We start from the raw sequence: 23,788 nt of genomic DNA on the forward strand, positions 1-23,788 counted from the left end.
CAACAGAACTGAAAAGCTGGTGGCCCTGATCTTAGAAAACAAAGCTAATAGGATTTTCTAATTTGCATCTTAAAATTTTCATTATCACTTTATCCCATTTCTTGCATGGTTTCTAAGAGTTCAACAATAGAGTACCTGTATTTGACGGATCCAAAATTAACTGAAGAGATGGCTTATTTATTTGGCTGGTTGAAACATCTCCAAATGAATGGTCTGAAATCTCACTGGAACTTTGAGAATCAACAAGAAGACTGTTTTGCCCTTTCTCAGAATCTCTCAAAATCTCTTCCATGGCTTTTTCCAACTGTTCATCACCATTAGAAACTATCTAAAGACAAAGCAAGACAATTCTGTTTCAATCATACTATGGTTCTGGAGCGTAAAGAAAATATTTCATTTCTAGAAGAAATTAAAACAATCTGAATATTTAAATTTAAATATAGTTACTGAACACCAAGAATTTATGCAGTTGTATGTAATTTCACTAGATATAATACAAAATCCTGAATTACAGAACCAACTAAATTGGAGGATTAATAGTTTCAGAAAAAGATTTCTTCAGAAAAGACTTCAGGCAGTTTCCAACTACTTCTGATCTAAGATTTTATTCACAGAGATTTCATTTTCTTGTTTTTTCCTTTTTATTTTTTAGGAACACATTCTAAAAACCAGGTAATCATAAATTTATGTGTTTTAAATGGAAAAATTGATAAGTTTAAATAGACAGTGTCTACTGTATCATTTAAAAAGTCATTTTTCTAATCATAGCAGAAACATATTTCTGATTTCTTTACATGTTTTGCTTGGTAGCTGCCAAAAGGAGTATTGTTAATTTCCCTACATTTGTTTCATCTTTTTCTTAAAAGCAGGTGAAACATAAAGCCTAAGTAAATAAACGATGTCTTAAATTAAACACAGTAATACTAAAATACAGATATTTGAGTAAATTTAGTCATTTATTTAAATACAAATATTTAAATAAATTTAAATAAGATCATTGATTATTTTAATAAAATTACAAAACTATATACCTTCACTGTAATGTAAAATGGGTATTAAAATCTGATTTTTATAAAATTTAATTAATATTTGTTAGATTGATATACTAATATAGCTTTGATGCCACAGTTAATATTAAATAAAAGTCATAAACAATATGTTGCACTTCTGACTAATTTTTCTATTCCTATTTCTAGAGGGTGGATATGCAATTCTCACGCATGTATACCTGGGTTTGTATGATTCTTTTTCTTTGAGTTACAAAAGGCAACATAAAAATGAAAACAAAAAGGAACCATATCCACATAAAAACTCAACTACTAAAAATATGACACATACTTTAAAAATATTTAGACAAGTCCACTGTTAAATCACATACTAGCATGTTAGTAACTGATTTAAAACATAAAAACCATAAAGAAAAGTCTCTGACATGAAAGTAAAACATAACTATTTATACAACTAACTTTTAAAACCCAGCAGTGAGAGACAAAAAGGTCCAGATAAATTAAATTTATGTAACATTTAATCCTTAAGTCTAACTCACCAATCATCCTTTCTCTTCTTTTTTTCCCTCCAATTCCTTTTTTCCAGAATTCCGAATTAAAAGATAAATAACCAAAAGCATAAAACTTTATAAATACACAAACCACATAATTAGCCTCCGGACAAATCAAACACTGACTTTGAATTTTACACATCTCCTAAGATAAGTTTCATCTAGTTAAAAAAACAGTAATTTAAAACAGTATCATTTGTAGAAAAGAAAAAAATACCTTCAGTTCAGGTTTTTCATCATGTTTTGTAGAAGTATCATCTGCATGCTGAGAAACCACAACAAATTCTTCACTGTTTTGGGTAGCCACAGAATCTGATGACCCACTAACCTTCTGTAATGAAGCTCTGACCTCCATTTCAGTTCTGCAAACTTCTCTTCCCACATTCACCTGGTTAAAACCACAGAGATTAAAAAAAAACAAAAGAACTATTGATTAAAAACACAAACCTAATCAATCCTCAGCCTTTAAAAATGGTTCATGTGAAGAAGAATTCTGCTGGCTAGATAATTCTCTCAAAACTAGGGAGGCTACCTTCTTGGACTGGGCCACATAATGGAAATGTACTCCATTCACCCTGAGTTTCCGGACTCAAAGAACCATATTGTTTCCCGAAAAACAACACAAAACAGCCCACATCTCAACTAAACAGATTTACTACTGTTTGACTCTATATTTCTCCTAGAGATAATGTTTTTGTTCTTTTTAATAAATAAAGTAAATAATTAAGCATGATACTAGAAGTATCTACAAATTCACACACAAACAAAAATTCTTTCACTGAAATTACTTTATAATTAAATCTAAATGTCTCCAAAAAATTTTTTGGAGTATTGCACCTTAAAATATTTTTTTCTGTGTCACTTTAGTTTGCCAATTAATACAGAATTCAACATCCTAAGCCATGTATCTTTTCTTTTCCAGACACATTACCACTTATTAGCAGGAGGAGGAAAAAAAAGAAGCCAAAGCTTTCACATTGCATTCATGTAGCAAACAATGTTTCAGTAATCAAATACAGTGTAATTCTATTTTCTGGATAGATCTCTACGCCACAGAAACTCGCCATTCTCTATTACTTCCAAGAGTTCAAATATTCACACAAGTAATTTTAACTCAACACTGTAGACACTACAGTGTAGACGCTGGAGGCACTGTACTCAGCACTGGGGTTACATGAGGAATAAGGCAGACAAGTAGCCTGCTCTCCTGGAGTTTACTTCTCATGAAGAAACAAGCAAGTAAGCAAATAAGGTAATCCTAAATCACTCTAAAGGCTATGAAGAAAATAAAATAGGTTAATGTGACAAAGAGTAGCTAAGGAGTGTAGGGACAAGTTTAAGTAAGGTGGTAGGAAAAGACTTTCTGAAAGAAAAATATTTGAGCTGAAACCTACAAGAAAAAAGAGCCATATATTAAACAACCTGCTCAGTGACCAAAGGGGTAACGTGACAGAGGGACAGGAAAGTAGGCTGGAGCTAAAGAACACAGGACCTTGTAACCATGGTAAATCTTCTGATCCATGCCTAAAATCCCTCCATAAATGTTTTTTTTCTCTTTCTAATTAGGTACTTTGTTCACTGCCTCACATAAATACGGCTGCAATACCTCATTTTGCCATTAGGTGACACTAACACCTTTACTCCTGGCACAAAAAAAAAAAATTTTACTTCCAGCTTCAAGCTACACTTCAAAACATTAATTACTTACCAACTTTATCATAAATCAAAATTTCCAATAATATCAGAATAAAGAATAATTCTACTTCTAGGCTAATGTAATTAGCTAGTCATCATTTATTTCTGTTAAGAATGTTAATATCTTTTTTTTTTTTTTGAGGAAGATTAGTCCTGAGCTAATATCCTTACCCATCTTCCTCCACTTTATATGTGGGACATCTGCCACAGCACGGCTTGATGAGCAGTGCATAGATTCGTGCCCAGATCCAAACCAGAGAACCCGGAGCCACTGAGCCAGCAAAGCAGAGCGCAGGAACTTAGCCACTACACCACTGGGCTGGCCCAATATCCTTCCTTTTTCAAGCACATTCATCTGCCCTTTACAGGTTTTTCTCATTTTGTATATTATATGTTCTTGAAAATGCAGTATGTGTTGGTAGCCATGTCTTTACCCTTCTAGGCTGCCCCACTAATCCTTGATTGCCAAGATACCACACATTCCAGGTGTTCCCTCTGTGGCCAATCCTTCTCCAAGTCCTTTTCAGTTGCCACTCCTCCATTTGACATCTAAATGTTGGAAATTCCCCAAGTTCAAATCCTGAGACTTTTTCTGATTCCTTGCTACATACTCTAAGTAATATTTCTCATTGCCATGGATTTAAATACCATCTATATGCTGACAGCCTCTCAAATTTCTATCCCAACCCAAATGTCTCTTCTAAATTCCTGATTTGGAATCCGACTCTCTACTTGATATTTCCATGTGGAATTTTTATCCATATCTTAAATGTAACCCAAATAGAATTCTTAATGTCTCCTCCAAACTTGTTCCTCATTCAAATTTCCCATTTCAATAGATACCACCACCTTTTACCACGTTGCTCAAACAAGAAAACTGGGTATCATCCTTGATTCATCTCTACTTCTTCATTCCTCATATCAGCAAGTCATGTCAGGCCCACCTCCAAAATAAACCCCACATCTATCCCATTTTTCCCCATGTCAATTTCTACCAACCTAATCCAAGCAATCCTCTCATCTATTATGGAAGTCCCATTGTCTTCTCCCTAATCTTCTCTTCACAGAGCTGCCAAAGAAATCTTTTAGAAAATAAATTGGATTACATTAAAACTCTAGACTAAAATCTTCTCACTAAAATTCAAACAAAATTCAAACTCCTTGTCAGGACTTAGGAGGTCCAATGCATCTTTGCCTTTGTCCCTGTATCATTACAGGTCTTTAATCACCGCAAGTATTTTCTCACTTCAGGGTCTTAGTTCTTGCCCCCTACCTTCATATGGCTGATCCCCACAGGTATAAGCTTTCCATTCATCCATTCAACAAATATGTAATGAGTCCCTACTATATGCTAGAAACTATAATGGGAACTGGAGACTAAATGATGAGTAAAACCAATGCAGTCTCAGTCTTCCTAGAGCTAACATTCTTATGGAAGAGACAAGTAATATAGAAGACAAATCAGGATCAGATACCAGAATAAGTACTACAAAAGGTGATGAAGAAGGCAGGAGGCAATATGGACCCAGCTGACATTTGCACTTAACGACTAAGCAATGAAAATAACTAGAGAGAAAGAACTCCAAGTAGCAGCAATAGCAAATACAAAAGCCCAGATGTAAGAAAAGGCTTATTGAGGAACAGAAAAGAGGCCATGATAGCTAGATCATAATAAGTACGGGAGAGAGTAGTAAGAGATGAGATATGGGAGGAAGGCAGAAAAGCCAGAGACCACCCTTGATGTTAAGGCTATCTAAATAAGCCCTCTGCCCAATCCCAACTCTGTTTTGTTTACCAGGAAATACCCATGCCTACTGTACTAGTACCTAGTAAATATTCAATAAACATGTTGAACAAACTGTTGTTAAAAGCACCAATCAGGCTAAAGTTCTCACAAATAGCAAATATGGAGCCAGGATTCAAACAATGTAGTTTGACTTCAGAGTACAAGCTCTGAACTACTACATTATACTGTTCCTGAAAGTCTCTTCAACTGTTCCTTGAGACCCAGGGTTGGTATGTGCCTCAACAGAACGTCACTATGCACACTGAACCTTCTCCATACCTCTCCTCCATCAATACTTATCTGTCTCTTCCCCCAAAGCATTCTTCTTAGATAAGTGACAGTTAATCTGATAGTTAACTCTGAATTGGCATGTTAATACTAACGGTTGCTCAATTGAAATAAGATGTCCATTTTCAGTAATGGTTTTCGTTAGGCCAAGAGAATGTCAGATATTCTGCCAGGTTAACAAAATAACTATTAGTTTACCATATGTAATTTTGCGACCTCTAGAGAACACAGCCTAGTGTTTCTCAGTCTACTCAGAATGAAGACAGCTCTCATTACGAGCATAAAACCCTGCCTTGAAGGGACATAGGGATACCTTTAGAAGTTGTCTAATCCTACCTTATTGGGCTGAACATTGCTCTGAACCTCAATACAGAGATGAGATGCTTATCAAATTTGCACACAGACACAAAAAACTGAGAATGTAAAGTTAATATTTCAAAATATTTCAACAGGCAAGTACTAAGATTTAAATGGGAAAAGAAGAGTCTTTTCAACAAATGGTGGTGGGATAATGAGATATTCACATGCCAAAAAAATGAAGTTGTACCTCTACCTCACATCATACACAAAACTTAATTCAAAACAGATCACAGACCTAAATATAAGATGTAAAATTATAAAACTCTTAGAAGAAAACATAGGAGTAAATCTTCATGTCCTTGGGTTTATTAACAGTTTCTAATATGACATCAAAAGTACAAGTGGCAAAAAAGAAAAAAGGATAAACTGGACTATATTGAAATTTAAAGTGTTTGTGCTGAAAATGATACCATGAAAAAAGTAAAAATAAAATCCACAGGATGAGAAAAATACTTGCAAATCATATATCCAATAAGAGTCTTATATCCACATTACATGAGGAACTCTTATAATTCAATAATAAAAAGACAAATAATCCAACTTACAGTTTCAGCAAAAGAGCCTGGAAGTCACCACTCCTTTCCTTACAACAAAAAAAGGTTGGACCAACTAAAAACCAATAGTTTTCTTTGATCTATCAGAGAACTGAGGTCACAGGATAAACTGCCATCCCACAAATGTGGAGAGAAAGGCAATCCAGGGAGAGACAGCAACTGAGATCTGTTTATCTGAAGCAGAACCTGGTGGAGTCATAAACTGATAGGAACGCAAATGATAATTTTTACAAATTCCTGGAGGCTAAGTGCGAAACAGTGTGAAAGTAAGAACTTCCTGGGGACTGCAGTGTTGGGGGGCCCCACACTTTCACTGGCTTTATTCCAACAACCCCACTAGGTTTTCACAGTGAAAATCCAAGAAACATCTTCTCTGGCTCTGGCAGAGGGAGAGAAAAAGTAATTATTGTGGAATACAGTAAGAATCTTCTCCATAACAAAGTCCTACTCTTCAGAGAAAAATTCTGCTAGAGCCTTATCTCAGCTAGGGGAAGGGAATTCCTTCCACTCTAGCCATCTTCAACCTTCCTCTTACCTAAGGTGGGAGGTGGGAGTGACACAGTCAACAGGTATCAGAGATTCAAGGAAACAGATTGGTAATGCTGCCGCCAGGGAAGAAAGTAAGGAGCTGGGGGGGGGGGGGGGGGGGGGGGCGGGAGCTATACCACTGGAGAAATGCTTGTGAAGATCAAAGCTCCAAGATAAAGACCCACTAAAAGAATGAAATTTATTCAGAAGAATTCCTTACACTAAAGGATTATTTACTTCAGTTGCTATTACCCAATACAACATGTCCAGTTTTCAACAAAAAAATTACAAGGCACGACAAAAGGCAAGAAAAAACACAGTCTGAAAAGACTAAGCAATCATCAGAAATAGACTGCTATAACCATGATATAGTTGCTGGAATTATCAGACAGGGAATTTAAATAGTTAAAATAATAATGAGTATTATGTTAAGAGCTCTAATGGAAAAAGTAGACAATATGCAAGAACATACAGGTACTGTAAGAAGAGTGATGGAAACTCTGAGAAAGAATCAAAAGAACAGAAATCAAAAATATGGTAATAGAAATGAAGAATGTCTTCAATAAGCTGATCAGTAGTCATGACATCAGTGAAGAAAGAATCAGTCAACTTGAAGATAGGTCAACAGAAAGCTACCAAATTGTTATGCAAAGACAAAAAAAAAAGGGGGGGGGGGAAACCAGAACAGGACATCTAGAAACTGTGGAATAATACCAAAAGGTGTAACATGCATACAAGTGGAATTCAAGAAGGAGAAGAACAAAGCAAAAGAAATAGTTGAATTAATAATAGCCAAGAACTTTAACACAATTAATGACAGATACCAAACCACAGATCCAGGAAGCTAAGAAAACACCAAAAGTGATGCAAACAGGGAACAAAAATGCACCTAGGCTTAGCATATTCACACTGCAGAGAATGAAAAAAACAGAATGAAATATCCAAGAACTGGGGGGTAATACCAAAAGGTGCAACATATATGTAACTTGAGTTCCAGAAGGAGAAGAAAGAGAGGACACAGCATGAGAAATATTTAAAGTAATAATATCGAAGGATTTTCCAAAATTAATAACAAATACCAAACCATAGTTCCAGGAAACTCAGAAAACACCAAAACTATATACGTGAGGGAAAAAAAATGCATTGAGGCATATCACATTCAAAGTGCACAAAACCAAAAACAAAGAGAAAATCTTAAAAGAAGACAGGGGAAAAATACCTCACCTACAGAGAAACAAAGATAAGAATTACAGTGGACTTTTTATCAGAAACCACACAAGCAGAAAAGAGCGTTTGAAACATAAACATTTAAAGTGTTGAAAGAAAAAACCACCAGTCTAGAATTCTATATCCAGCAATAAAACTGAAGGAGAAATAAATAAAGATTTTTTCGGACAAGCAAAACTGATGAAATTCACTGCCAGCAGACAGGCCCTGAACAAAATGTTAAAAGAAATTCTTCAGGCAGAAGGAAAATTATATGGGTCAAAAACTTGTACCTACATAAATGAGAAGAAGAATATGGGAGAAGAGATGATCTAAAAGATAACTATCTGTTTAAAGCTATACTAGTAAAGCAATGTATTGGGTGATTATAGTATATAGATATGGTAAATGAATAACAGCAATGGCAAAAGGAGAAGACAGAGGAATTGGAAATGTCCTATTTTAAGGCACTACACATATATAGGTTATAAACATGTTATAGCATTTGAAAGTGGACTTACATTAGTTAAAATATATATTGCAAACTCTAAAACAATCATTGAAAGAAATTTTAAGTATAATTGACACACTAGAAGAGCTAAACTGGAATCATATAAAATGCTCAATTAAAACCTGAGAAAATAAATAAAGGAAACAAAAAGTAAATGCAATGAATAGAAAAGAGAAACATGGTATACCTTACTCCAGCTATATCAATAATCACTTTAATACGAATGGTCTAAAAACTAAAAGACAGAGATTGTCACAGTAGACGAGAAAACAAGACCAAACTACATATTACATACAAGAAATGCACTTTAAATACAGAGGCTCAGACAGGTCAAAAGTAAAAGGATGGAGAAAGATACCACTAATCAAAAGAAAGCTGGAAAACCAGAAGCACCATACTCTAACCCAACCTTCCTCATCAGGGTTGAAACCCAGGCACCACCAAGATGCCAGCTTACCATGCTTCTCTCATAGAACCCGAGAACAAACTCACCAGAAACACGGCACTATTAATTATTTTAAGTCAGTTTGAAGGACTTGTCCCTAAGGAGAAAATACACAGATATTGTAGATGAAGCTATCTATTACTTCAAGGTCAACGTCTTCTTCAAAAACCATGAAATTAAGAATGAAACTGATAGGACCTTGATATATATAACTCTTTACATTTCTGAGTGTCTCAAGAAACTCCAAAAGTACAATTCCAAAAGCCAAGGTGAGAGAAAAATGTATACACTGGGAATTACATTCTTGGAGAGCCTGGTTTTCCACTTAATGCAATTTATGCCAAACCTGCAAACAAACAGAAAGATGAAGAGTTGAGAGTCTATTTACAGCAGCTAATGCAAGAGACTAAGATTTGTGGAAAAGTCTTTGACCCTCAGAATGATAAACCTAGTAAGTGGTGGACTTGCTTTGTAAAGAGGCAGTTCATGAACAAGAGTCTTCCAAGACCTGCACAGTAAATGGAGCCTGGGTAGACAATGTCTTCAAAGCTAGAGGCAGCATTTTACATCACATAAATATATATATAGTCCTTTGCTTTTATTTGATAAAGTTTTACATGGAAGAGAGGAGAGCATGCCTTTACTTGAAAAGCTCTTTATCAAGAATTTAGGTATAGGAGAAGAGAGTGTGTTGTGGAAGAGTGAGCTGAAATTTTTTGCATATTAAATTGGTGCTTAATAATAAACAATAAAGAAATTTCTAACATTCAAAAAAAAAAGAAAAGAGAAAGCTGGAATAGCTATATTGATTTTAGACAAAGCAGATTTCAGAACTAGGAAGTTTATCAGAGATGAAGAAGGGCATTATATAATGATAAATGGGTCAATTCTCCAAGACATAACAATTCTAAATAAGAATACATCTAACAGAGCATCAAATACATGAGGCAAAAAACGACAGAACTGAAAGGAGAAACAGACAAATCCACTATTATGGCTGGAGACTTCAAAGCCCATCTCTGAGCTTGATACATGAAGAAGGCAGAAAATTAGTAAGGACCTGAATAGCAGCATCAATCAACTTGATCTAATTGACATTTATAAAATACTCCCTCTAACAACAGAAGAATGCACTTTCTTCTCCAGCTCACAGGCAATATACACCAAGGGAAACCATATTCTGGGCCACATAACACACATTGACAAATTTTTAAAAATAAAATCATACAAGTATGTTTTCAAACCATAATGGAATTAAACTAGAAATCGGTAACAGAAAGGCAATTGAAAAATTCCCAAATATCTGGAAATTAAACAACACACTTCTAAATAACCATGAGTCAAAGAAGATGACTCAAGAGAAACTTAAAAATACTTTGAACTAAACAAAAATGAAAACACAACATCAAAAGTTGTGGGATGCAGTGAAAGCAGTACTTAGAAAATTTGTTGCACTGAATGCATATACTAGAAAAGAAGAAAATATTGAAATTATAACCTAAGCTTCCTTAGGAATCTTAGGAAATTAGAAAAAGAAGAGCAAATAAAAGGAAATCATAAAAAATATAACAGAAATCAATGAAATTGAAACAGGAAAACAATACAGAAAAATCAAAACCAAAAGATTGTTCTTTGAAAAGACCAATAAAATTGATAAACCTCTAGCCATGCTAAACAAGAATAAGAGGAGACAGAAATTATCAATATCAAAAATGAAAGAAGGGTCATCACTATCAATCCCCTGGACATTAAAAGGATAACAGAGGAATACTGCAAACAATTCTATGCCCATAAATTTGGTGACTTAAATGAAATAGACAAGTTCCTTAAAAGACATAAAGTATCAATTTCACCCCAGGAAAAATAGATAACCTGAATAGCCCTATATTTTTAAAGAAATTTAGCCAACAATAATTAATAACCTTTCCAAAAACAAAAAGCCAGACACAGATGTCTTCACTGGTGAATTCTATCATTTAAGGAAGAAATAATATCTATTCTCCACAATGTCTTCCAAAAAACAGGAGAGGAAACACTTCCTAACTCATTCTATGAGACAAGGACTAGCCTAATACCAAAACCCAATTACAAGAAAACTATAGACAAAATGTTATAAAATCATATCCACCAATGTATGAAAATAATTATACCCCACATACACAAGACTACCTCAACATTCAAAAACTAATCAATGTAATCAAACATATCAATAGGCTAAAGAAAAATTATGATCATGTCAATTGATGCAGAAAATGCATTTAACAAAATTCAACACCTTTTCATGATAAAAACTCTTAGTAAACTAGCAATTGATGGAACTCCTCAACTTGATAAAGAGTATCTACAAAAAACCTACAGCTAACATACTTAGTTGTGAGACTGGACACTTTCCCCTTAAGACTGGGAACAGCACAAGATGCCCTCTCTCACCACTCTGATTCAACATCATAAGAAATAAACAGTATAGAGACTGAAAAGGAAGAAATAAAACTGCCTTTATTCACACACTGCTTAATTATCTACATAGAAAATCCCAAAAAAATCTATTAAAAAAACCTCCTAGAAGGAATAAGTGAGTATAGGATGGTCACAGGATACAACATCAATATACAAAAGTCAATTTCTTTCCTACTACAAACAGTGAACTGGAATTTGTTCCAGTTGAAATTTTGAAATTGTTAAAATTTTTAAAAAGCAATTATCATTTACAATAGCACAAAAAAATTAAATACTTAGGTATAAATCTAACAGGATATATAGAGGATCTGTAAGTAGAAATCTACAAAACATTGATGAAAGAAATTAAAGATCTAAATAAATGGAGAGATACTCAATGTTCACGGACTGGAAAACTCAATAGTGTTAAGATGTCAATTCTTATCAATTTGAGTACTACTTAGATGCAAAAAATAACCTGCTGGGACTAAATGACCAACTGACAGAGCACTCAACTACAAGCTGAACTATCTGCACAAGGGCAGGGACCATGTCTATTTTCATTTTATTCAACAACACATTCCCAGAACAGTGCTTACACACAATGTGGGCTCAATAAATATCTATTTAATAAACAAGTCAGTTATTTTGGATATAGCAGGACAGACTCCTGCATCAGATAGGAAGTTGGACCAAATGCATTCTAAAGTCACTTCCTCTTAAGATTCTCACTTTATGTGATGTGTAGAATTCCATTTCAACAAGTCAATTCAAAACATAACTTACTAAGTCTACTATTATGCAGCAGTATGATAAGTAAAATGTAACTTTCTCTGAGTATGGCAATCTGCTATTATTTCAGATCAAAAGAAATATGAGTTGGAAAATTTGCAAGTGTCTTTTAAATAATACGGAGCTCACTGTTCTGTGACCTAAAGACTAATACACCCATTTCAGCTCACTACGGAAAACAGAACAGTACATGAAAGCAAAAGTGCTTTTAAAAGCATTTAAAAGGCTCCTCTATTAAAGTCTGAAAATTAGAATGTAAAATCTGACAAAGGATTTTTATGTCTATTCAGGTACCAAAAAAACACAAAAAACAATACTGGGAATGATAGTCTAGCCATAAACATTTTTATTTTTAGGGCATTTTAAAACTAAATGAGAATAAGGGACAGAAATCTTATCAGTGCTACAGAAAATTCGATGTATGTTCCTTTTTTGTTTTTTAAGATTTTTATTTTTTCTTTTTCTTCCCAAAGCCCCCTGGTACACAGTTGTGTATTTTTAGTTGTGGGTCCTTCTAGTTGTGGCATGTGGGATGCCGCCTCAGCATGGCTTGATGAGTGGTGCCAAGTCCGAGCCCAGAATTCGAACCAGCAAAACCCTGGGCCACGGAAGCAGAGTGCACAAACTTAACCACTCGGCCACGAGGCCGGCCCCTGATGTATGTCTCTTATATTCATCCCCTTCTCCCCTGCTCTGAATGCAAGGTAGCTCAATGAATACTTTTGATTGAACTAAATCACTTAAACACACACTTAACCCCCCCCACCTATAGCAATTCTACCAAGTGAAATAGCTTTTAATTCGTCCTTTAACGCCACATCATTTTTGTCAAATGAGCAATACGATATCTAAATTAACACCTCACTTGGATTCCTCAAACTACAACTTTCACATATACTAGAAACAGCATAACAACATTCAGCAACGTCTAACTGGAAGCTATCTTCTTCCCAAAATAACTAGACACATTCAAAAGCATAAAATCGTGGTGCACATGGTCCAACTTCTTTCTGTGCCAAAAGTGGTGAGCCTGCTTCTTGCTTTTAGATTATGTGTTTGCACCTATTCATTTTCAAGAGGCTCTTGAACTAAAATAGAAAACTGAAAATATGAGTGTGAGTCAAAATTAGCTAGGCTGGGAGGACTAGTAGGCATGAGAATTAGAATGACTATAGTAGACTCATTCCAACAGTGGAAACAGGAAATATTCTTAATTTACAACAAGAAAATGGACATGAATAATTTAGAATAACATTTACCAATCATAATTCTTCTGTGCTTTGAAGAACTAAGCCAGTCCTGGAAAAAACAACCATGACCTCTGTTTACTAAACAACCCATCTACTATTCTAGTTCTCAGGCAAGAGCCACATTAGTATGTATGTATGTATGCAAGTATGTCCCTTACCTTCAAAAGGGCACAAAAGGACCTTGTTAATTCACATTATTTAGTGGACACCTATTTTTATTTGTTCAGAAATAAGCTCCAAACCTTTTAACCTGAGAATAAGCCTTCCCTCTACTCAAATCACATGGCTTTTTTAGAAACCTCAACCCCATGGCCAAACAGATCCAAAGGTGGACATTGAATCTAAACTAGACCAATAAACCCAACTCCTAAGATTTCTTGACTGGTTACCAGAGAGTTTATCATGACAGTGTCTCTCTTACAGCAGAAACTTGTAAGATGTGAACTGGGAACTGTTGGTGGCCATGTTTCTCCCATATAAAGAAGGCCAGTATGCAGTGAGAGAGAAAAGTAAATCCTAAACACAGGCAAGCAAGAGAGTCTTAATTGAGTCCTATCACTTTGAGTCATTCCTGAGGCCTAACTCTGTCTGTTCCCATCTCAGTCTTAGTAAATCCACGGTTCTATGAAATAGCTCTTCCAATAAATTCTTTTTGCATAAGCTAATTTAAATTGAGTTTCCGTTACATCAAGCCTAATAGGTCCTAATATAATTATATGCTGACAAAAAGACATACAAGATACAGTTTAATAGGTTGTAGACGGCCCTATGGTTTCATATAGTAGATATGAGAACAGAAATCTAGATGAAGGACTAAAAGAGAAGCTGAAAAGTTGACAATAATTTCCTAGATAAACAATATAGTGGGTGTGATGAAAGAAAGGGGGAAAAAAGTAGAGAAAATACTTACTTGAAATAATTACAGGAAAAGAGGGAAAATACAAGTGTTACTAACAAAGGATGGTTTAAAAGGCAATAGAAGAATGTTTTATAAGCAAAATAGTAAGCTACCATAGGACAAAGAAGAATTTTTTTTTTTGAGGACGATTAGCCCTGAGCTAACATCTGCCACCAATCCTCCTCTTTTTGCTGAGGAAGATTGGCTGTGAGCTAACATCCATGCCCATCTTTCCTCCATCTTATATGTGGGATGCCTGCCACAGTATGGCTTGATAAGCGGTGCATAGGTCCGCACCTGGGACCTAAACTGGTGAATCCCAGGCCACCTAAGCAGAACATGTGAGCTTAACCACCACGCCACCAGGCTGGCCCCAAGAGGAATTTTAAATGGTAGACACTTTATGATTGTTGCTACATAATATTCCTATGTCATAAAAATAGAATTCAATACAGGAAAACAATTTTATTTAAAAATTTATATTAGGATGGTGAAATTTATAGGTGACTGTGGTAGATCAGAGTATTACAAATTTTTTCATCTCTCCTATCACAGAACTGTACATTGACGCCCCTTGCCATGTGACTCTGTAATACCTCCCACTAGAATAAGTGAAGCAAAATATTTCCCTGCCCAGATAATTTTGAGCTCAGCCATGTAATTTGCTTTGGTCAATGGAATATCAATAAACAAAACTTGAGGAGAGACTTTAAGTGTGCTAGAGTTATCTGGCTTGGTCTCTTAAGCTTCCGCCATCTATCATGAGAAGAACATGTCCCAGGAAGCCAATGGACCCAAAATACAACATGTAAAAAAGACCTGAATGCAATCCACAGCCATAAGCAGAGTCTCCCTGGGAGACCCACAGAACCATGAGTTAAAAAATTAAATGTTTGCTGTAAGTCATAAAATACTTCAGCATTGTTACATATCATTAGCACAACAATAGCTAATTCAGTGACCTACTATTTTTTAAATTTCTTCAGGATTATTATACTATCTTTAGATTAAATAAAAATCAGAAAAAGGTAACACTAACAAATCAATCTTTGGAGGAGATACTGATACGGTTCTTCAACTATTATCTTAAAAATCCAGTGGTTTCTATAATTATTATTTAGATTTCACTGAATTAAAATGTACCTCAACAGGCTATCCTTGTAATACTAATATTCAACTCTAGGAATACTCAGTTGTGTAAAACATTGACTCATGCATTCTATTGTAGTTTAGAAACGCCTATTCAGTAATATCTCCTAGGCAATAACATAAATGAAAACTATTTTGAAACTAAATATACTGAAAATTTTTAATGAGGACTGACTTTAACTCTATATTTTTCTCTTGGTTTTTTTGCTGTAATTATATATGCAATCTATTCAAGAGTAATGTTGATAAAATTATATATATTATATAGTCACTTGTGCCTGGAAAACCAAGAATTGTCAGCTATACAATTCAGAGTTCTATAAACTTGGCTTAAGACTGATAATCAGCTTTGTGCCCAGCAGGTACAGGCATATGGTAAAGAGTAAAAAAATCCATCAGATGACAGAATATACTAGAGTCCACATAACTGTGGCCCCACCTTCCTCTGCTGGTATAAGAAAACCAAAGTCTTGTAATCTTTGGGTCACTATCTAATAGTTGGTACGTTATGTGATGCTACACAAAGCACATAAGATAGTCAAAAATCTTGAGTTCTTTCTGGCCCAACATCTCCATGAGACAAGGTATCTCACTTCTATGAACACATTGGTGGTTTCTTTATCAGAAAAATAAGGAATTAGACCAGCTGATCTCCAAGATCTCTAATCTCTAAAAATTCTACGCATCATTTATTTTATGAATTATATCTGTATATGAAGTGAAAATAGAACTACGATTAAAAAGCTGAGGCACAAAGAAATAATTTCTCTAAACAGTTACAGAGCCACAAGTAGAATCTAGAAATCCTCAGTTGAGAAATCTATTTACTAGCATATTACCTTTCCAAGGTATGGTAATTATTACACTAATACAAACATTTTGATTCCAGTCAATTGTCTCTTCTGCCCTCACACAATACACTCTATGAAAGTACACCTAAAATACAACATGCAGCAGAATTAAGAGGGAAAAGGAGTGAATTAATGTTTACTGCGTATCTCCTACTGACTGGCACTAAGTTAACAGAGGAAATGGTAATTACCAATTTGTTACGTCCAGCATAGAGAGGGAGTAAGGTAGTAGGCAGCAGATAGTAAGGTAGTAACCAGAACTTCATGAACCTGGCAACCGGACATGGTTCCTGAAGCTAAGGGAAAGTACTGAGATTACCCTCTTCAATTACTTGATCGACACAAGATCAGCAGTCAGGGGAGCCTCAATCATCACCCAAGAAGGTACAGCAACAATACAACTAAAGAAAAGAATCAAATTATTTCTTAATTATTTATTTTTATTTTCCTATTAAGGCCTCCAAGCAAACATCCGACTTCTGTCTTTGAAGCGCAGAGCCTTCCAGGTTTATTGGAACATGAGTATTTCCAAGATATGCCTGACTTAACACCTTTTAGCTCATCAGAAGAAATTTAAATATACAGCAGTCAAAGCTTCTTGGCATACAGTGTACATGTATGTTTGTATGCATTTATATCTGCCCAGTTCTACAAAATTAGTGATCCATATAAAAAATTTAGAATTCATGAAAATCCCTCAAATTTTTAATTCAAGAAAAAGGCATTTTTCCTTGATTTGGTAGAATTTACACAAAGAAGAGACTTTGTTTAAGACTACTCCCTAATCTTTCCAGTAAAATGATTCGGCAGGATGCTTATGAGGAAAGTTAAGAAATGTGAAAAAAAAGTTTTGAAATCCTAAAAAAGGATTTCCGAATTTGTTTCACAAAAATAAACAAAAGCAAAAATAAAAGCATCAAGAATAATCTGAAGAAGCTAATATTTAGGAAATATTATGCCATACACCTAAAATTCCAGAAGTAGTTTCTGAAATTATATAATGTCATGTGTCTACAAAAGCAAAGGAGAAGGTCTTGCTGAGTTAAAACTATAAACTAGAAAGTGAGTCACGGTTCAATGGTAAAATAATTCAAAGTAAAAATTGTTCTAGTACTAAGTTTTTCTACTTTACAAGTTTTTACTCTCACAAAGGAAACAAAATCCAAACATATTTTATATGATTAGAAGAGCAAATTATTCAATGGCCTCATAACCATTTCTATTGAATATCCCACCTAAAGGGTGTTTTAAATGCTTTCTGATGTTTTAAACAGGAAAAGTGTGATAAAAACGCAAACTATCTGGAACCCAATATTTGACAGTTTCTCATGTTCCTAAATCTGCATGTTGATGTCCATCTTGCTATTTGTCATATCTTTGAATCTCAGGCCACAAGCCACAACAGACTTGCTGTCTTACTGAGGGCAGAGATTGGACTATTAGAGCCACAAGGTTTCTAATGCTACTCACACAGAATTCAGTTAAATTTTTTTTAATAAGCATTCACTGTTGTCGCTGATGTTGCACACTTATTATTTGATAGGCATAGTTATAAGGTAGTCTTCTCCAACTGGATATCTAAGAGACATTTCAAACTCAACACATTCAAATATCATACCTCCAGTCTTTCCCTAACCTACCTACCTTAACCCCACAGCTCCTTCCTGTATACTTTCCCATCTCGGTTGAGGGCAATTCCATCAGTTACTCTGGTCAAAAATATTAGTCATGCTACTCCTCTCTTTCCCTCCTTTCTCAGACTCACTCTCTCCTTCTCTCTCACCTTACACCTCCAATGTCAGCAAATTTCTGTGGCTCTACCTTGAAATTCTATCCAGAGGGGCTGGCCCCGTGGCTGAGCAGTCAAGTTTGCACACTCCACTTTGGCAGCCCGAGTTTTCACCAGTTCAGATCCTGAGCACAGACATGGCGCTGCTCATCAAGCCACGCTGAGGTGGCATCCCACACAGCACAACCAGAAGGACCTACAACTAGAATATACAACTATGTACTGGGGGGCTTTGGGGAGAAGAAAAAAAAGAAGATCGGCAACAGATGTTAGCTCAGGTGCCAATCTTTAAAAAAAAATTATATCCAGAAATCATCCATTTCTTACCACCTCCACTGCCACTACCCAGTCCCAGCCACCATCATCTCTTACCTAGATTATTCTAAAAGCCTCCTAACTAGTCTCCTTGCTTCTTTACTTGCTCCCCTACGGTCTATTTGCAAATGCAGTCAGAATGATTCTTTTAATTTAGCTCTTGTCAGTCGTCTGATCAAACCCTCCAACAGCTCCCCTATTTCAAAAGCCAAATGACCTTCAAAGCCATTAAACGCCTATACTACAAACTTACCCCTCCTTACTACTTCCCTCACCCCATCTTACCTTACCTCTGTGACTTATTTCCTACAATCCTCCCCCTTGCTGACTAAACTCCATCTAAAATGATCTCCTTTCTTTCTCTCAAACAACCCTGGAACACTTGCTATGGCTGTTCCAAAACAAAACACTCTTCTCCCGGGTAGCTGCTTGGCTAATAACACTTTTAGTCCCCTGTTCATATCTTTACTGAAATTTCAGCCTCTTGAGAAACCTACCCCAATTACCTTATTTAATACTGCTTCCTCACCAACAACTTCCAATCCCTCTTTATCCTGCTCTACTTAATCTTTTTTCCAAGAACACTTATTTTCTAACACACAATCTAATTTACTTTTTTATTATATTTACTCTTTATTTTCTGTCTCTCCTAATAGGATGCAGCATCCTCAAAGGCAAGGATCTTTGTTTTCTTCATTGACGTAACCTAAGCACCTAGAAGAATGCCTGGTATATAGCAGACAGGTAAATACTTGCTGAATAAATGAACAAATGAATGAATATCCAAGATGAGTAAACTCAAAGTTCCTAAAATTCAAATAGCCATCTAGTACCCCACAGCCTGATGAGGACTTTGCCTCTCAAGGAATATGATAAGAGCACTGACGATTTCTTTCACTGGATAACTAACCAGCACACACTCTTGACATTATAAAGAACTTCCAAGGGTTTATGATATAATGAGGTAACTTTTAAAAGAATACAGAGTAAAATAAAATGTTAGAGACCTCTTCACCAAATTTCCCATTTAGGGAAAACAAGAACACTGACTAGACAGTCAATCATATTAAGAAATTATTGTTGATATTTTTGAGAATGTGAGGATGGTGGTATCTTTATGAGGGAGTCCTTGTCTTTTAGCAATACATAGTGAAATAGTTACAAATTAAATGATACGATGTCTGAGATTTGCTTCATATAATCTGGGGTGGGCACAGAAAAAACTAGATTGGCAGACAATTGCTGAAGCTGGTAGAAGGTCATAGAAATATTTATATCATTTGCCCTGTTTTTGTACGTTTGAAATTTCTCAAAATAAAAATAAAAAAGCAAAGTAACAATAGCATGGAAAGTAAGTTCAAAAAAAAAAAGGCCTCTATTTCTTTTAGCATCTAGCACATTATGTGACACCTAAATAAAATAAATAAATGATGAAAGAATAAAGAAAAGTTTCTATAAACTACCATAATGATAAGAACAGATTAAAACAAAAACTAATGACCAAAGTGAGCAGCTCCTTCGGAGTCAAAGAAAAATACCATGCAAAGCAATAGTAGCCATAGTGATCTCAGATTTGGATGACTGGACTAGGAAAAAAGACTTTGTGTCCTTTTTCAAGATAAAATGCTCTGTACTTTATTCTATAAAGGTCATTTACATAAATATAAAATATAATCAAGGGGGACAAGAGAATATGAGTGAAATTTTAGGTACCAAATAACCTTGCAGCTTAAATATTAGAAATACAAGGATCAATGTGACTAAAGAACAAATATAGCAGGAAACAAACACTCTCTCAATCCTGGAAAGATCAACTAAACAAAAAAAATGTTAAAGGCACAGAAAATTTAAATCTTAGCAGTCCTAAGGTAGAATAAACTAGATATAACAAGATTTGTATTCTTCAAAACGTAACTTGCACTACCTCTGGAAGCAGTTTCAACAATCTCTGCAGATGATTAAATCTAGTCTAGAAAAATATTAACCAGCAGGGTTACAGTCAAAAACAATTTTGGGGAGTCACCATCTAGCTCATGTACAGATAAATACTTATTGTTTTGTTTTGTTGTTTTAATAAACATTCAAGTAACTGGAGATAAAAATCCAATGGACTAAGTCAAGTACAAAAACGTATAAGATTTTCCAATTAGGAATAGAGACTGTTATTTATGCCAGCTTACTCTACTAATCTGCCAAAGAGTAAATATGATGTGTGTGTTTCACATTCTAGGAATACCAGATTGTTAGCTACCACCGTACACGAGAGCTTATATAAAAATATCTCAAGTATCTATTCTTAGTTTATTTGATTTTCTCGTCTCTTACTTGCCACAATCTCAAATTCTTAACAAAAATAATGAATATACAACTATTTTAATTAACTTTTAATTTCTCTTTAGAGAAAGAAATGCCCAGATTTAAAACTATAATTCTCACTTTTGTTTCCTATGAATAACCACCACTAGTGCAAATCTAAGAAGGCACTTTTTCATAACCAATAATTCTAAGAATAGCTATTACTTCCTTATGGATTTTTCAATTTTCCTTCAGCCAGCTTCACTGTTATCTTCCTGAAGCAACGCCTCCAAACCACTTTATGAAAGGAAGGAGACTGGACCTTCAACACGGGTTTTAGAGTTATAGAAACCAAAAATAAACTTTGCCCTATGAGTTAAGATCTGTAAAAGACAAAAAAGAGAGAGAGAGAGAGAGAAAGATTAAATTGGCTCCCACAATAATGGAGGAATACACTATTAAGGAACTAATGAACAGAATTACTGATCTTTAAAAAGAAAATGCTCTGGAATTGAGGAACAATATATGAATAAAATTCCTTCCACTAAGATATGTGACTCAAGACTCTACTGGTCAAGTAGGTAAAGTAACTCGAAATTCAGGTCTGATATGTCTGACAAAAATGTGTTTATATTGAAAGCATTAAATTTTTTTTCTTTGCTTACTAATATAAATTTTAAAATGTTACTTTTATGCCATTAATTCCCAGTACAGTGCATTGCACCCTATTGCTGATCAGAAAATCTCATTTTGGGGCCAGCCACTGGCGTAGTGGTTAAGTCTGGCATGCTCCACTTCGGCGGCTCAGGTTTGCAGGTTCGGATCCCGGGCACGGATCTACGCACTTGCCAAGCCATGCTTTGGCAGTGACCCATATACAAAATAGAGGAAGACTGGCACAGATGTTAGCTCAGGGCTAATCTTCCTCAAGCAAAAAAAAGGAAGATTGGCAACAGATGTTAGCTCAGAGTGATTCTTGCTCACCAAAAGAAAAAGAAATCTCATTTCCTTTTTGATTACTACAAATATCTTCATTTTGGAAAGACTTATTTTCATATAACCTAAACAATCATCTTAATAAATCAAAATATTATACCAGATTTCAAAGAGTTAAAAATTCACCTATTTTAAATTTGTTCTCATTAAGTCAAGTCCCTGAATCTAGGGATGATTTATTACATGTCGCTCCTACACTAAAAGCCAAAAGTATTATGACAATCTGCAAAGTCATTCTGGGACCAGTTTAATACAGTAAATAATCCATAATGAACCAATCATGTGTTTATTATTTCATAGAACTCTTAAAAGGCCTTTCTCTGTGTGTTAGAAACAAGATCTAAATCATATGTACCACGGATTTAGACATTTTAATCATTAAAGCACAAACATCTAAATGTCAAGAAAAGCAGCAATTATTTATCAAGAACTATTCATTTTATAGCCTCCAAATACACTCAACACTTCAGAATAGTGGTTCTGAAAGCTAGGCAAAAGAACCCCAAACATCATGGACAGGGAGAAGGGAAAGAGGACAAGACATAATAAGCATCTGTGTTTTGAAAAAAGGTTCGTAGCTGACTGTGATATACATATCCAACCATTTTAAATATGCCCATCCTGGAGGACGTAAGCTATGGAATCTCCTTATCTAATTTAATTTATACAGTATTCATTCAACCAATAATTATTAGGTATATCCTCTGTGACAGGGATCATGGCAAACACTGAAAATATATTCGTATAAAATAGACGTTCTCTGCTCTTCAGGAAACGGTGCCAATCACATGTCCAGAACTCCAAGAATATCTATATAACATAAACTATAAGAGATTTTTTAAAAGACAGAGATCAGCAGTACTGTGTTATGCATAAGAGATAGGTAGTCAAGCAGCATGGCAATGAGAGAGGTTATTTGTGCGCATCAGAAGGGTTCAGAGGGGTTATTTGTGAATGAGCAAAACAAAGGAACAAATTAAGAAGGGAATAAATTATATGGTGTTTCAAAGTACATTAAGTGGAGGATTGAGGAATTCTTTCACCAAGAAGGATCTACACACATCTCCCACTGACTACCATAGGTGAGGAGGGGCAGAGTTTGAGTTTGAGACTAAACCTACTGACAAGAGTTCATGCTCTTTGAGATATTGACAATAGAGGCCATTAAATCCTAACCATTAAGCCCCCAAACACCAGAGTGAGACACACTCACACCTGGGTTTAATCCTGCCTGTACCATTTACAAGCTTTATGACCTTAGGTAAGTAAATCTCTCTAAACTTCAACTTCATCAAGTTCAACATAGGAGAAATAATAATATCCACCTTAGAGTTATTGGGAAAGATTAAATGATATAATGCATGTAAAAGCACTTGGCACACTGCCTGGCACATTAAAAAAAGGTGAATACATATCAGTGATTATCACTTATTATTCTTTTCTATGATACTGTGAATCCTGGATCATCAGTGCAGGGGCTTTAGCAGTATCACCTACCTTTATTAAATTTAAAGATTTAGTTTGATTCACATCCATCTCTTATAACACATCTCAAATTCTATCTTATGCTATGACCAATATTAGGCTAATACAGACCTTACAATACAAAAATGAGCAGGAAGAAAACCTCACATCCAAAAAGTTACCACAGTTCAAATTATGGACTGAACAAAGAAAGCAAACTTCTCTGAAATAGATTTACTATAAGATATAGGAAAACCTGTTTTTAAAATTTCTAATTGACGTTCTCAGGGCAATTCAAGAAAGAATTACATATAGGAAATTAGAGCAGTAAGTTATGAAGGGTGAAAAACCTAAGATTAGGAGAAACTGCACAGAGACAAAATAACATGATCACCAAAGGAAAAACTACAGCAGACCTGGCAAGCAGATGAGATATTTCAGTAGATCAAATTAATAAAGAAAGAAGATGAAAACTCAAAAATTTGTCCCAGAAAGGATAAAAGGATTAAGAAATATAAATGCTGAGGTAAGAGAAACATGGAAACCAGGTCCAAAACAGGCAAAATAAATTTTTTAAAAAATGCCAGAAGAAGAAAACAGAAAACTTAAGTGAGAACAGTAA

At 34.9% G+C, this 23,788-nt stretch overlaps 1 protein-coding gene and 1 pseudogene across 7 annotated transcripts in view; one reads left to right on the forward strand and one right to left on the reverse strand.

The window, feature by feature from the left end:
• Positions 1-23,788, reverse strand: part of RABGAP1L (RAB GTPase activating protein 1 like) — a 668,256-nt gene that overhangs the window by 600,322 nt on the left and 44,146 nt on the right. For all 7 annotated transcript variants that reach the window (XM_070498037.1, XM_070498036.1, XM_070498038.1 and 4 more), the window contains 2 exons: positions 1,776-1,946; positions 136-328 (listed from right to left, as the gene is read on the reverse strand). In XM_070498037.1, coding sequence (XP_070354138.1) covers positions 136-328; positions 1,776-1,913 — 331 coding nt within the window. In that variant the 5' untranslated portion in view covers positions 1,914-1,946. The remainder of the gene's footprint in view (positions 1-135; positions 329-1,775; positions 1,947-23,788) is intronic.
• On the forward strand, positions 8,684-9,613 carry LOC106838685 (actin-related protein 2/3 complex subunit 3 pseudogene; annotated as a pseudogene).

This window comes from Equus asinus, chromosome 25 (assembly GCF_041296235.1).
Source record: "Equus asinus isolate D_3611 breed Donkey chromosome 25, EquAss-T2T_v2, whole genome shotgun sequence".
Lineage (NCBI taxonomy): Eukaryota > Metazoa > Chordata > Mammalia > Perissodactyla > Equidae > Equus > Equus asinus.